This window comes from Tamandua tetradactyla, chromosome 3, assembly GCF_023851605.1.
Source record: "Tamandua tetradactyla isolate mTamTet1 chromosome 3, mTamTet1.pri, whole genome shotgun sequence".
NCBI classification, from domain to species: domain Eukaryota; kingdom Metazoa; phylum Chordata; class Mammalia; order Pilosa; family Myrmecophagidae; genus Tamandua; species Tamandua tetradactyla.
The window spans coordinates 3523560-3535934 of NC_135329.1; the positions used below are offsets into that span (position 1 = coordinate 3523560).

General features: G+C 55.6%; 1 protein-coding gene across 1 annotated transcript; it reads left to right on the plus strand.

Annotated features, from left to right (window-relative positions):
• The first annotated feature begins 9868 nt into the window (after positions 1-9868).
• RHOB (ras homolog family member B) lies at positions 9869-11824 on the plus strand. Its single transcript, XM_077152186.1, has one exon. It carries the CDS (start codon positions 9926-9928, stop codon positions 10514-10516), a length of 591 nt encoding a protein of 196 aa, XP_077008301.1. The 5' UTR covers positions 9869-9925; the 3' UTR covers positions 10517-11824.
• The last annotated feature ends 551 nt before the right edge of the window (positions 11825-12375 follow it).

Below are 12375 nucleotides of genomic sequence, written 5' to 3' on the forward strand. Positions count from 1 at the left end.
GCTCTCCCACGGTTCCAGAGGCCAGACGTCCAAAATCGAGGTGACAGCGGGGCTGTGTGCCCTCTCCAGGGCTCTAGGGAAGGACCCTTCCTTGCCTCTTCCTTGGCGGTGGCGGTGACCAGTTCTTGGTGTTTCACGGCTTGCTCTGGGTCTCCTCCCCACCGCAGCCTCCTCCACGTGGCTCCGCCTCGGGGTCTCTCCTCCTCTCATGCGGACACTTAATAGGATTAAGTTCAGCTTCTGAACTCATTCCACCTGCAGTGGCCCTAGTTCCTAACAAGGTTGCATCCTCAGGCGCTGGTCTTCTCAGGAGCACACTTCAACCCCGACACAGCGTCGCGGGGCGCAGGTTTGGGAGTGGCGGGCGCCCTGCTGGGTGGGTGCGCGTGGCGGATGGCGGGGGGCTGTGTGAACCGAGGCCGAGGGGCGACGCTGAGGTCACCAGGCGCCTGCTCAGTGGCAAGCACTGCTCTAAACCCGTCCTAAGCAATAGCTCATTTCATCTCAGAGTAACCCAGGGCAGGAGGCACTTCCTCTCCCCAGTGTATGGATGGGAAGTTGAAGTGTGAAGAGATTAAGTGAATGGCCCCTGGCAGCACAGTTAGAAGGCAGCAGGGCAGAGGATCTGGCCGCTGGTCCCCAGGACACACAGGAAGAAGCTGAAACCTAGCAGCTGCCCAACTCCCTTCCAGCTCTGAGGCTCTAGGGGAGCCCTCGGGCCCCCCTGGCTCCCAGGAGACCCCGTCCTGGATCACGGGGGGAAAGAGGAGGTGGGACGGGGGCAGGCCCTGTGGGGACAACCGAGCCTCTGGAGCACAGAGTCTACCTCCCAAATGGACACCGATCCGGCCCCTTCCCACCTGCCCTCGCCCAGCCCGGCGTATGCCCTCCTCATCGCTCACCTGCACACTCTGGTGAGCTGGGAGGGGAGGAAGGAGACGGGACATGGCCCAACGCACACGCACGCACACGCATGCGGGCACGTATGCACACACGTGCACACACCACCTTTGGGCTGGCAGGTCAGCGCTTTCCAGGGCCAGAGAACGCAAGCGGCAGCCTGAGCACAGAGGCCTTTCTCCCAGCTCGTGCCGAGTGTCCCACAGGTCCCGCATTTCCTCTGTCCCCTCCTCGCCCTCCCCACTCTGCTGCCTACTTCCTCCTAAGCAGGGGGGCCTCCTGGGGGAAATGGCCCTACTCTTCCTGGTTTTGAGCCGCCCTCCACCTACTGCCCAAGAGGTCTTGTGAAAACCTTCCACGAAATAACATCTCTCCATGAACAAAAATAGCCCAGTGTCCCCCTCCTGCTCTCAGTTCAAGCCACGGATCCTCTGTGTGGAGAAAGGCTACCGCGGAGGCCTGGCTGCCCATCCTGAGGATGGCCGTGGCCCGTGGCTGGGGGCTCAGGTGGCCGAGGGTTCCCACCATCAGTGGATTAGGGGGCCCCTGCACCTTAATGGTTTGTAGAAACAACACGGATCACATGGAACACGGCTCCTTTTGGGAGTCAGCTGCTTGGGGCTGTGGTAGGTGGGGGTGGGGGGTGGGGGTAGAGTTGGGGGTATTACGTGATCAGCGCCCAGCAGGGCCCTGAGTCCCCAAGGATCTCACCTGGGATAACTTCTCAGACAAGCTACCACAACTCACCCCTAGAGGGATGGGGTGTGTCCTGTGTGCGGCCACCAGGAGAGGCCCGTGGAAGTGGCACGTGGTGTCCACGACTCTGTCCTGTCTACCTTGGCTAGTTCTACTTTGGTCCTTTCCCAGCAGTGCCATGCACAGGACTAAATGCGGCCCTGAGAGGCCACCTCGTGGGTCATGGGGCCTGCGGGCTCCCGGAGACCCAGATTGGCCTACACATCCTCTCATCTGGGCCGCCTCACCTCCCCTCTTCCAGGCCACACTCCCTGGTCCCCAAATCTGCTGCACTAGCTCCTGCCACTGCACTGGGAAGAGCCCTTGTCCCTTCTCCTGGGCCTGGTGAGCTCCTGCACAGCCATGGAGGCTCCTTGTGTCAGTTTATCTGTTGTCGTGGAAACACCAGCCTGCATCAGGCTGGGGTTCCCACGGCCCCACTCACCGAGTGCCATGGGCAGCAGCCACCAAGTTTAGGGACAGTCCACACGAGACCGCTCACCCTCACCTATAGCACAGTCGCACATTCGGGGGCTCCCCGAACCACCCTCTGGTTCGAGAATCCGTGGAAGGACTCACAGAGCTCCCAAACACGGAGCTTCTGTTGTCCTCTCCTGGTGGACACGTGACTCTCCTGGAACCAGTGTGGTGATACACACGGGGCGTCGCTAACCCCGCCAGAGATTTACTGGGGTTCTGTTACCCTGATCGCCCATGAGGCTGCTTTCACCCTTGAATCTCACCTGTCTGGGTGTGACGCGAAGTTCTCCTCTACAGCAGACTGCTGGCATTTCCGGCCTGGCTGCCCTCACCTGTATCCTGCTGAGTGTGGCCAGCTCCCCGTCTCAGGCCCTTCTTCAGACTGTTTGGCATGAGCCATGATCCCCAGGAAAGAAGACCCTCTTGTGTCCGGGAAGCTGAGGGCGAAGGCCTGCCCTTCCTTTGGGTGAGGCTAAATGCTGCACCACACACGTGGCCAGTTGGTACTGGCCACCAGCTAGGAGCTTCGCTGAGACTCTTGGCCAGGGCCTTGAGTCTTCTCCAGGTGGCTGATTTAATTTCCTTAAAGCATGGCAGTGGGTTCCAGGAAGAACTCCAAAAGGGCGTGTGGGTGGGCTAATGGCAAGTCCTCATATCAAGTGCAGCTGGCATTGTCCTTGTCCACAGCTCACCGACTTGAAAAGGCTATTCCCATGGCCAAGCCCAGGACCTTCCAGGGAGGGGACTCCATGAGGGGACATCAGCACATGTGGTTTATTGGGGGACAGCTAAGCTAGCAAAATACCACTTAGCCTGAGCCCTGTGCCTCCCCAGGCCCCTCCCCTGTGCTTACCCACCACAGAAGCTACCACTGTAGATTGAAATAGTTTGAGTGTAGGAGTGTTGTACTGCACTGCCACTTCCTTCACGGTCATCTCCTCCACTGGATTTCAGTTCCTCTGACGGCAGGCATGGTGTCTAAATCTCTGCTGTATCCCAGGCCTGGCATCAAGCATGTTTGTTTGATGAATGAATGACTGAATGCAACTAACGTCACCTCCTTCGTGTCCAGTCCTGGTCCAGTCCTGTTGCCACCTCACTTAGACTTAGGAGGTTCCATAGCTGTGGGATGTCCAGACTACGAAGTCCCTGAGATGCCCACATATCTTAGGTCCCTGGCACACAAGGAGGAACCTAAAATGTCCTAGTGGATTGAAAGAATGAATGAATGAGTGAGGTTCTGGCCATATCACTGAGATTTCCAACACACTAACGTACCTACATCTTTCTTAAACATATGTTCTGACCATGCTGAGTGGAAACCATGCAATTCCACGATCTACCGAAGAAGCTACTCCATCAATGGTTTGGCAAAATGAGAGATTTTCAGGGCTCTTCTTTCTTTCTGAGGACCCTCTAGGAGAGAAGCTTCTCTTGCTGAGCCACGTCCCATGGCCTCCACGGCTGGGGGACGGCAGGGTGACGTGTAGCCCCCCACCCCAAATGTGACCTCTGTGCCCTCCCCCCACCCCTGCCTATTTCCCGGTTCTGAGCGTGGCTGGTGCTATAAATAGCCGCAGAGATGCCTTCAGTGGCACCGCGGGGATAGGCAGGCCCATTGTGAATTGGGTCCCTCCCTATTGCAAAATTCTGACATCATAAGGGAACAGAAGTGAATCATCTGTGTATAAATATTTGGGTGAGATCATCTGCTTTCAGGACTGAGAAAGGGGGAGAGAGAAAGCTTGGTGTGTCCCCCTCTCCTGGGCTGCTGTGAGGGGTGACTTTGCCCTGCCCCCCCGAGGCCTCACAGTTGACCCACGCCCCCCCCAGCTCCTACCTTTGGAAGAGTTTATTCTTGGACTCAGTGCAATGATTAAAACAAAAGAAGGTTGTGAATTATAGGGAAGACTACAACAAAAAGGGTTCTTTGCTTTATAAAAGTGTTTTTTCCCACTTTACGAAAGAGTGAACAATAGGATTATTTTTGACACGTGGGCTCCCCTAGAGCCATTGAAAATGAAATTCACTAGTTCAGGGTCACAAACTGGTTCTGCTGCCTGGATGCAGCCCAGGTGCCTGCTCGCTGTTGACTCAGCTCAGCAGGTGTAAATTCTGAGCGCACCCAGCATGGCGTGGCCTGCAGTCCCCACCCATCCCTAATGCCTGGCCCACAGTTAGGCTATGCGAGACCCCTGGGGCAGCTGAGCTTCCCACCTTGGGGCTCTCCCTCCCATCTTTAGATGGGGAAACCGAGACCTAGACGGGACGAGCTGACCTGGGCCGCACAGGCAGGCAGTGGAGACGCAGCCTCCAGCGCCCAGCTCCAGGCCCTTGCTTTTGCTTCCCACATGCATGCCCGCCCGACTTTCCCGCGGCGTCTGCTGAACAAATAAGCGTGTCCAATTCCGACCCATGCCACAGAGGTGGCCCTCATTTGCTGGGGCAGAATCTGTAACGAGTGCTTGTGTGACGGCGAGTTCTGGGCCTCCCTGTCCTTGCCGCCTGCGCCTTCCCAGGGCCTGGCAAACCTACGCGCTCATCATCCGGCCGAGCTCAGGCCGGGCCCAGGACCCGTCTCCTCCCGCTACCGCTGCCTCGGCCCCCCGAACAGCTCTGGTTGGAACCTTCCCACACAGCGTCCACTGTGCACACTTCAGATATGCAAACGTGCTTCTCCTGCTGGGGAAACCCTCCACCTGACTCTTCAAGGCCCCTCAACGGCGGCCTGTCACGAGCCTTCTCTGCTTTCCAGTCCCGTGTTTGTAAAATCACGTTGCATGGCGGTGTGTGCGCCTTTACATGTAATATGTTCCCCGGCATTGTGTGCGCCTTTACACGTAATATCACGTTCCACAGCACTGTGTGTGCCTTTACATGTAATATGTTCCACGGCACTGTGTGTGCCTTTACATGTAATATCACATTCCACGGTGGTGTGTGTGCCTTTACACGTAATATCACGTTCCACGGCACTGTGTGTGCCTTTACATGTAATATGTTCCACGGCATTGTGTGTGCCTTTACACATAATATCATTTCACGGCGGTGTGTGTGCCTTTACACGTAATATCACGTTCCACAGCACTGTGTGTGCCTTTACATGTAATATGTTCCATGGCACCGTGTGTGCCTTTACACATAATATCACACTCCATGGTGGTGTGTGTGCCTTTACACGTAATATCATGCTCCCTGGCATTGTGTGTGCCTTTACATGTAATATGTTCCACAGCACCGTGTGTGCCTTTACATGTAAAATCACATTCCACGGCGGTGTGTATGGTGTCTTTACATGTAATATGTTCCGCAGTGGTGGTGGGTGCGTGTGCTAGGGTTTGCCTCTCTCTTTTGAAAGGAGAGGGAGTCTCAATGCCAAGGCCCCAGCAGGCTCTGCTGTTTAGAAAACCTGCCTCGTGTTGGGGATGACAGCGGGGGGTGGGGGGGTGCTGCTGCTTTCAGGGGGTGGAAGGAAAGGACTGGGGGGCTCCTGGCCTGGAAGGACTGACCGCAAGTGGGAAGGAGGGGGACGCTCACGCTGCCCGAGGCCACAAGACCACGGAGTGCCCTGCGTGGCTGAGCCTCTCAGAAGTCCAGCACTGAGGTTAGGACAATTAAAGGGGGATCTGCCGAAGAGAGGCCACTGTCCCTGAGAGAGGCCAGGCGGCCTGCTGAGCTTTCCAACAGGTACAGCAGCGCCACCCAACAGAATGGCGTGTGAACCACATGTGCAGCTGAACATTTTCTAATATCACATTAAAAAACGTAAGAAGGGAAAAGGTGAATGTTAATTCAAAGAATAAACTCAAATATAGCCAAAATTCAAAAATATATCCAGTACACTCACAATATTCTCATTTCAACACGTAGTTGATATAAAAATTATTGATGAGCTTTTTCATATTTTTTTTCACTTGAAGTCTTCAAATTCTAGGGTTTAACTTAAAATTACGGCACATCTCAATTCAGACGTGAGATTTTTACCGAGAATACTTGATCCGTGTTTAGGTTTCATAAGACTTCCTTTGAAAAAATAGATTCCCATACCCAAGTTGTTTCAAACACACAGAAACATTTCCCAATAGCTGAATCGGACACTGGTTTTTAAATCTGAATGAATGAAACTGAAATAGCAATCACAGCTCTGCCCCAGCCGTGCTGCCGGCACGCAGTGGGCACTTGTGCTAAGAGTTGACTGCTTTGGAGGGCGCTCAGAAGCTGCCCGCCACTGCCCACTGCCCTTCTCCTGCCCCCGGACGGGTAGATGGGGCTCTGGCCGAAGTCCAGGCCCGCAGCCCTGAGGCTGCCGGGCTGGTCCCCTGAGCCCTGCCGCTGCTCAGAGCCGACACCCCGGAAAGCAGCAGGACACCCCTCAGCCAGGACACTGGGCCCCAAGCCCACCCAGACGCCCCCCACATCAGACAGGATGGCTGGTTCTAGAAGAGCCCTTCTACTTTTACTGTTTCTCACCCAGAGGTAGAAGGTTGACAATTTTCCTAGACATGAAAAGCTCCTCCTTAAACGAAGACTTTTAAATCCCTCTGCTAATCTCTTCAAACTTACAATTTAACTAGGAAGGACTTAAAAATGCATATATGAACAAGATTTTATATAGGTGTGTATGAATATATAGATAAAGATTTCTAAAGAAGCTACTTGCTACTTATTGAGCTGTGCTTTGAAATTTATCACTTCTCTGTACATTTGTTATATTGCACAATAGAAATGCTTTTGAAAAAGAAGTTACTTGTAAGTCATACTTTAGTTTTATATCATCTGAGAGGTCCTAAAAATATTCATAAAATGCACGTTTTTTTGACTAAATGTTTTTTATAATGTCTCTTTTAGGAAAGAATGTAAAGATTGCCACAAGGAGGCGCTAAAATCTAATAAAAATTCCAATCTCAGGGTGATTTACTGGGGATACACAGGACACCCTGGGCAAAGAAATGGCCAAATAACTTAAGTAGACTATTGGAGAGAAATTGATACTCTTCTTCGGAAGGATCGACTCCCTCTCTCACGTTATCAGTTGTATGGTGGATCTATGTGTTAACAAAGTTAATTATTAAATGACTTGTTCTTATAATCAAATGCTGTCCTTGCCTTTCTGTGGCAGCACTGGGAAGGGAGGGGGAGGCGGGGTGGCGAGTGTGGACACGCGCATCCTCTACGCAGCGTCCCCTCTGAGGCAGCTGGTATTCCCAGTTCTTGTCAAACTATCTCTGGACAAGAAACGAACACCATGAAAAGAAGTTGCTGCAGAACGTGAATTTTTTCTGTTTGTGTACTTTGCCATGTTTACCAAACGAATATTTTTAGAAATTATTGCAATACTGAGATTCGAGCTTGGCACACACAGCTCCTATGGCATGCGTGAAAATTGGGAAATGAGTAAATTTGATCATTCTTCCTGATTCTTTGTGTGTGTGTTTTTTTAAAACATGGTACAAAGTTTGAACGGTCTAATATTTTCTTAATATTTGAGGCTTCAGGGCACAGCCAACATTCCCAAGTTATATTAAGACCATGCAAAGTAGTCTAAACAGTACAGCTATAAAAGGTTTTGACTAAAAGAAGAAAAATGTGTGCAGATAAGATTTCTCCAATAGGCTAACTAAAAAAAATAAAAAAAATCCAGATGGGAGCCTTAAACCAATGATCAAAAAAAACACAAAACCCTTGGGCCATGGGATGGCACTGCGGAAAAATCATTCAGTCGCTTGCAGAGAGAGCTGGGCCCTGTTGTGCAGCCAATCCCGGGAAGGGAAGTCTTTGTGGCCATTTCAGGAGTTGTTCCCCAGGCTAAGGACTAAGGGCTGTGGTACTCGTGGCTCACTGACCTGATCGCCGGGTTCGCCACACCTGCCGAGTCCACGCGCCCTGGGTCTCAGTGTGCCAACGCTGGCTGCAAACACCAGGGCTCAGCCATAGCCCAGCCTGGGCTCCGCGGGCTGTTACAGCAGAGCCTGCAGCTGAGGTTCAGGACCCCTGGAAGGTTTCAACTGAGTTCCGCAGCATTTTGGTTAATTCTCCATTTAATGGTTCTTGCGAAGTGCCAGGCATTGTGCTAGGTTTCCCAGGAGACAGAATCCCAGCCCTCAAATGGCTCAGCACAGAGGGAGACGGAAATATGAGGCATAACATCTTCATGATGGAAAACCAGGAAGCCACTCTCTGTCCCAGCAATGGGTCGAATGCGCATTAGCCAGCTACCCGCTTCTTCCAGCCTGTCCCCACCGTCCCTCACCACCAAACACAGCTCTGCACCGCTGCTAGAATCCGCCCTCCTCTCTCCCTCCTTCCAGCCTTGTTGAGCGGCTCCTCCTTCCCAGGAGACCACCCCACCCCACCCCTACCCACGCCTCCCCTTCCTCCTTCCCACCTCTTCTGTGCATTGAAATCCCAACTCCGGCCATCTTTGTACACCAGGCATAGGAGTCCTTTCCTATGGGCCCAGGGCATAGAGAAGACCGTCCCCAAGGCAGTAATTCGCTGAGTCGGGGCCTGCAAATCTCTGCCCCTTTCCCGGACTTTGGCCCATCCTCGGCTCCCGGCCGGGTGGGGGTAGGGGGTGGACTCTGCAGTCCTCCAGTGCTGACATTTCTCGGGTTTAACCATGAGGATGAGAGTTAATCACGCGGAGCAGGGCCTGGGCTGTCCTTCCCTACCGGTAACTTCCTCAAAGTGGACGGGAAGTTCTGCAGCCAGCCTAGAAATTCCCTTTCCACTGATCTACGGGGGCCCTGGGCCTTCCTTCCTCTATTCCTCACCTGAAGCCCAGGCTGGGGGCCAGGCCAGGGGTAGGCCAGAAGACTCGAAAGCGGGGGGTGAAGGACGGACGGCTCCGCCCAGGCCCCCTGTGCACAGTCTGGCCCACGCCTGCCTCGTGGGTCCAGAAGAGCTGCCAGGAGGCCGAGTACCGGCGGGACTAGAGGAACGGCGGTTCTGAATGAAAGGGAGACAGAAGTGGTGTGTGCGCGCGTGTGTTTATTTAGAAACACCACCACCTTTAGGAGCCGCCCCCTCCCCCAGGGAGCCGCCAACCCACCGGGAGCTCGCAGGGCCGCGGGGAAATTCCGAGTGGGAGGGGGCGCCAACGCCCCACGGAGCACCGTCTCCCCGGAGCCGCGGGCCGGAGACGGCGGGGTCCGGTCGCACCTCGCGGGGGCCCGTGCGCAGCCACAGCCCGAGCCCCGCCAAGGCCCGGCCACGCCCCGCCACGGCCCCGCCACGGCCCCGCCGCGCCAGCCGCGGCGCGCACGCCCGAGGCACCGCCTCTCCCAGCCCCGCGGCCCGGGTTGTCAATCAAGCGCACCCGGCCCCGCCTTCGGGCTGCAGCGTGCGACCAATCGGAGCCAAGCTCCGCAGCGATGAGCTCAGTCTGCGCGCTTCCCATTGGGCAGCTATATTAAGAAAGTGGCCGGACGCTTTAAATAGCGGGCGCCGGGGCCGCAGCCCGCATCTGCCGCCGCAGTCTGGCCGGAGTCGTGCGCTCCTCCCGTGCCGTGAGACGCTCCCCAGCCCAGCTGAGAGCCCCGAGGGGTCGCGAGGCCGGGTCCGCAGCTCGGGCGGCCGTCTCGGCACAAAGGCGGCGGCCCCCGCCCGGGACGAGCCGCGCGGCGCACCCTATGCCCCCGCGCCCCCGCCGCGGCCGCCGGAGCGCGCGAGCCAGAGCGCCAGCGCGGGGCCTGGGTGCAGCCGGCGCCCCTCGCCCCCGGCGCCCAGCCCCCGGTGAGCGGTGAGCGGCGAGCGGGACGGCGGCGAGGCGCTCGCGGGCCCCCTCCTGTTGCCCGGGCCCGGCCCGCTCATGGCGGCCATCCGTAAGAAGCTGGTGGTGGTGGGCGACGGCGCGTGCGGCAAGACGTGCCTGCTGATCGTCTTCAGTAAGGACGAGTTCCCCGAGGTGTACGTGCCCACCGTCTTCGAGAACTATGTGGCGGACATCGAGGTGGACGGCAAGCAGGTGGAGCTGGCGCTCTGGGACACGGCGGGCCAGGAGGACTACGACCGCCTCCGGCCGCTCTCCTACCCGGACACAGACGTGATCCTCATGTGCTTCTCCGTGGACAGCCCGGACTCGCTGGAGAACATCCCCGAGAAATGGGTGCCCGAGGTCAAGCACTTCTGTCCCAACGTGCCCATCATCCTGGTGGCCAACAAGAAGGACCTGCGCAGCGACGAGCACGTTCGCACGGAGCTGGCGCGCATGAAGCAGGAGCCGGTGCGCACGGACGACGGCCGTGCCATGGCCGTGCGCATCCAGGCCTACGACTACCTCGAGTGCTCAGCCAAGACCAAGGAGGGGGTGCGCGAGGTGTTCGAGACGGCCACGCGCGCCGCGCTGCAGAAGCGCTACGGCTCCCAGAACGGCTGCATCAACTGCTGCAAGGTGCTATGAGGGCCGCGCCTGGCCCGCGCCCCCCCTGCCGGCGCCGCCCCCCCTCGCGGCCTGCCCCTCGCGAGCCCGGAGACGGGGGGATCCGCGCCCCCGAGCGGCCCCACCGCGCCGGCCATCGGCGTGGGAGGGACCGGGCGCCCCCTTCCCCGTGTCTCTCTGTGCGGCCGGTCGTGCTGCACGGTCCCGGGCACCCTGCCGAGTGCCCCGGGCCCCTGAGCATCCTTTGCTGCAGAGCTGGGCCTCCGAGTGCGGCTGCGTGTGTGGCCGGCCGCCCCCCCCCCCCCGCCCAGTGGCCGCCCCCTGCCCCCGCCTCAGGTCCCCGGAGCCGAGCGCGGCCGCGCCCCGTCCGCTGCTCGCCCCTAACCAGCGAGCGCCTGCCATCCCTTGTCTGTAACATAGACCCCGGGAACTGCGGGAGGGGAGGGCTGGGGAGGACGGGGGGAGGGGTGCTGTATAAAAATAGATTAATTTTATTTTCGGGAGGTAGGATGTTATTTAATGGCGGTGGTGGGCGGAGGGACGGCGCCGGAACAGCCCCGGCCAGGCGTGGATCAGGCGCCCATCTAAGCATAGACTGGATCTGGCCATCTTGGCGGCCTCCGGGGAAGACATTTGGAACTGACTTGGGGCCGAGAGGACACAGCTTCCGGACGCGGCGCAGCGGCTCCTGTGAGCGGGCCCCCCCACGCGCAGCCCCCGCAGCCTTCCGGAACGCCGGGCCAGGAGGAGCCTGCGCCGCAGGGTTGTTTTTGCCATAAGCGAACTTTGTGCCTGTCCAACAAGTGAGAATTGTTTGGTTCAAGAAACTGATGTTATTTGATTTATTTAAAGGCTAAAAACTAGTTTTGTTTTTTTCCCAAAAGAATTCTTTGCACAATTGTTTCATTGTTTGACACTTAATGCGCTTGTCATTTGCATAAGACGGTCTGACTCCACTTGTATGCTGTAACCTCATCTACTTCTGATGTTTTATTTAAAATGATGACTTTTAAAAAATGAGAGGAGAGAAAAAAAAACGCACTAATTTTTGTTTTATTTTCTTGGAAAAAGTGGCAACACTGGCGATTTTATTTGTGCAGATTACACACACCCGTTTGGTAAAGGGCAGTCACAAGCATCCCGGCCTATTTAAGGTATTTTGGGTTTTTTTTCAGAAGGCAGTCTCTAGAGCTATGTGAAGTTTTCTCTGCATCTCTGTACAGAGAATAAACTTGCCCCTATTCTCTCTTTTCTCCCCTCCTCCCCCTGTGGTACTTCTACTAAATTGTCTTGTTTTTTTATTTTTTAAATAAACTGACAAATGACAAAGTGGTGAGCTTATGATGTTTACATAAAAGTTCTATAAGCTGTGTATACAGTTTTTTTTTATGTAAAATATTAAAAGACTATGATGATGACATTTATAAAGTGACTGCTATGGTTTAATAGTATATAAAAGTTTCCTGGTGGATTTGGGGCAAGGGAAGGACTTTGCTAGGCCAGATCCTGTGTTTCCACCATAAATACAGTCCCTCACCGTATATGTAGGAAATTGGAGTGACGTCCCTTGGGGCGTGCGTGTGGGTTGGGAGGTGTGGGAGACCTGGCTGCTCCTGTGCCAGTGGCAGAGGGAGCTGAGCGGGGTGCCCAGCTACCCCACCCTCCATTAGGTGAGGCCAGATACCTGGATTCTATTTTGTTCTTTATGTACCAAGCCCTTGTGCTGAAATCTATTCTGGGGCCTTGGCGTCCTATTTTTTGAAACTTGAAAATGTGTGCATTTTAAATTTAGATGACATTTTATGTCAGTCACTGGTGTGGGGGCAGACTTTCTTTGTCTGAGAAGCCTGGCTATTGGGTTCCCCCAGATCGTAATGGGG

What these genes read in the sequence shown, in the direction of transcription:
- RHOB (XM_077152186.1), top strand. Translation starts at nt 9,926, where the DNA reads ATGGCGGCCATCCGTAAGAAGCTGGTGGTGGTGGGCGACGGCGCGTGC.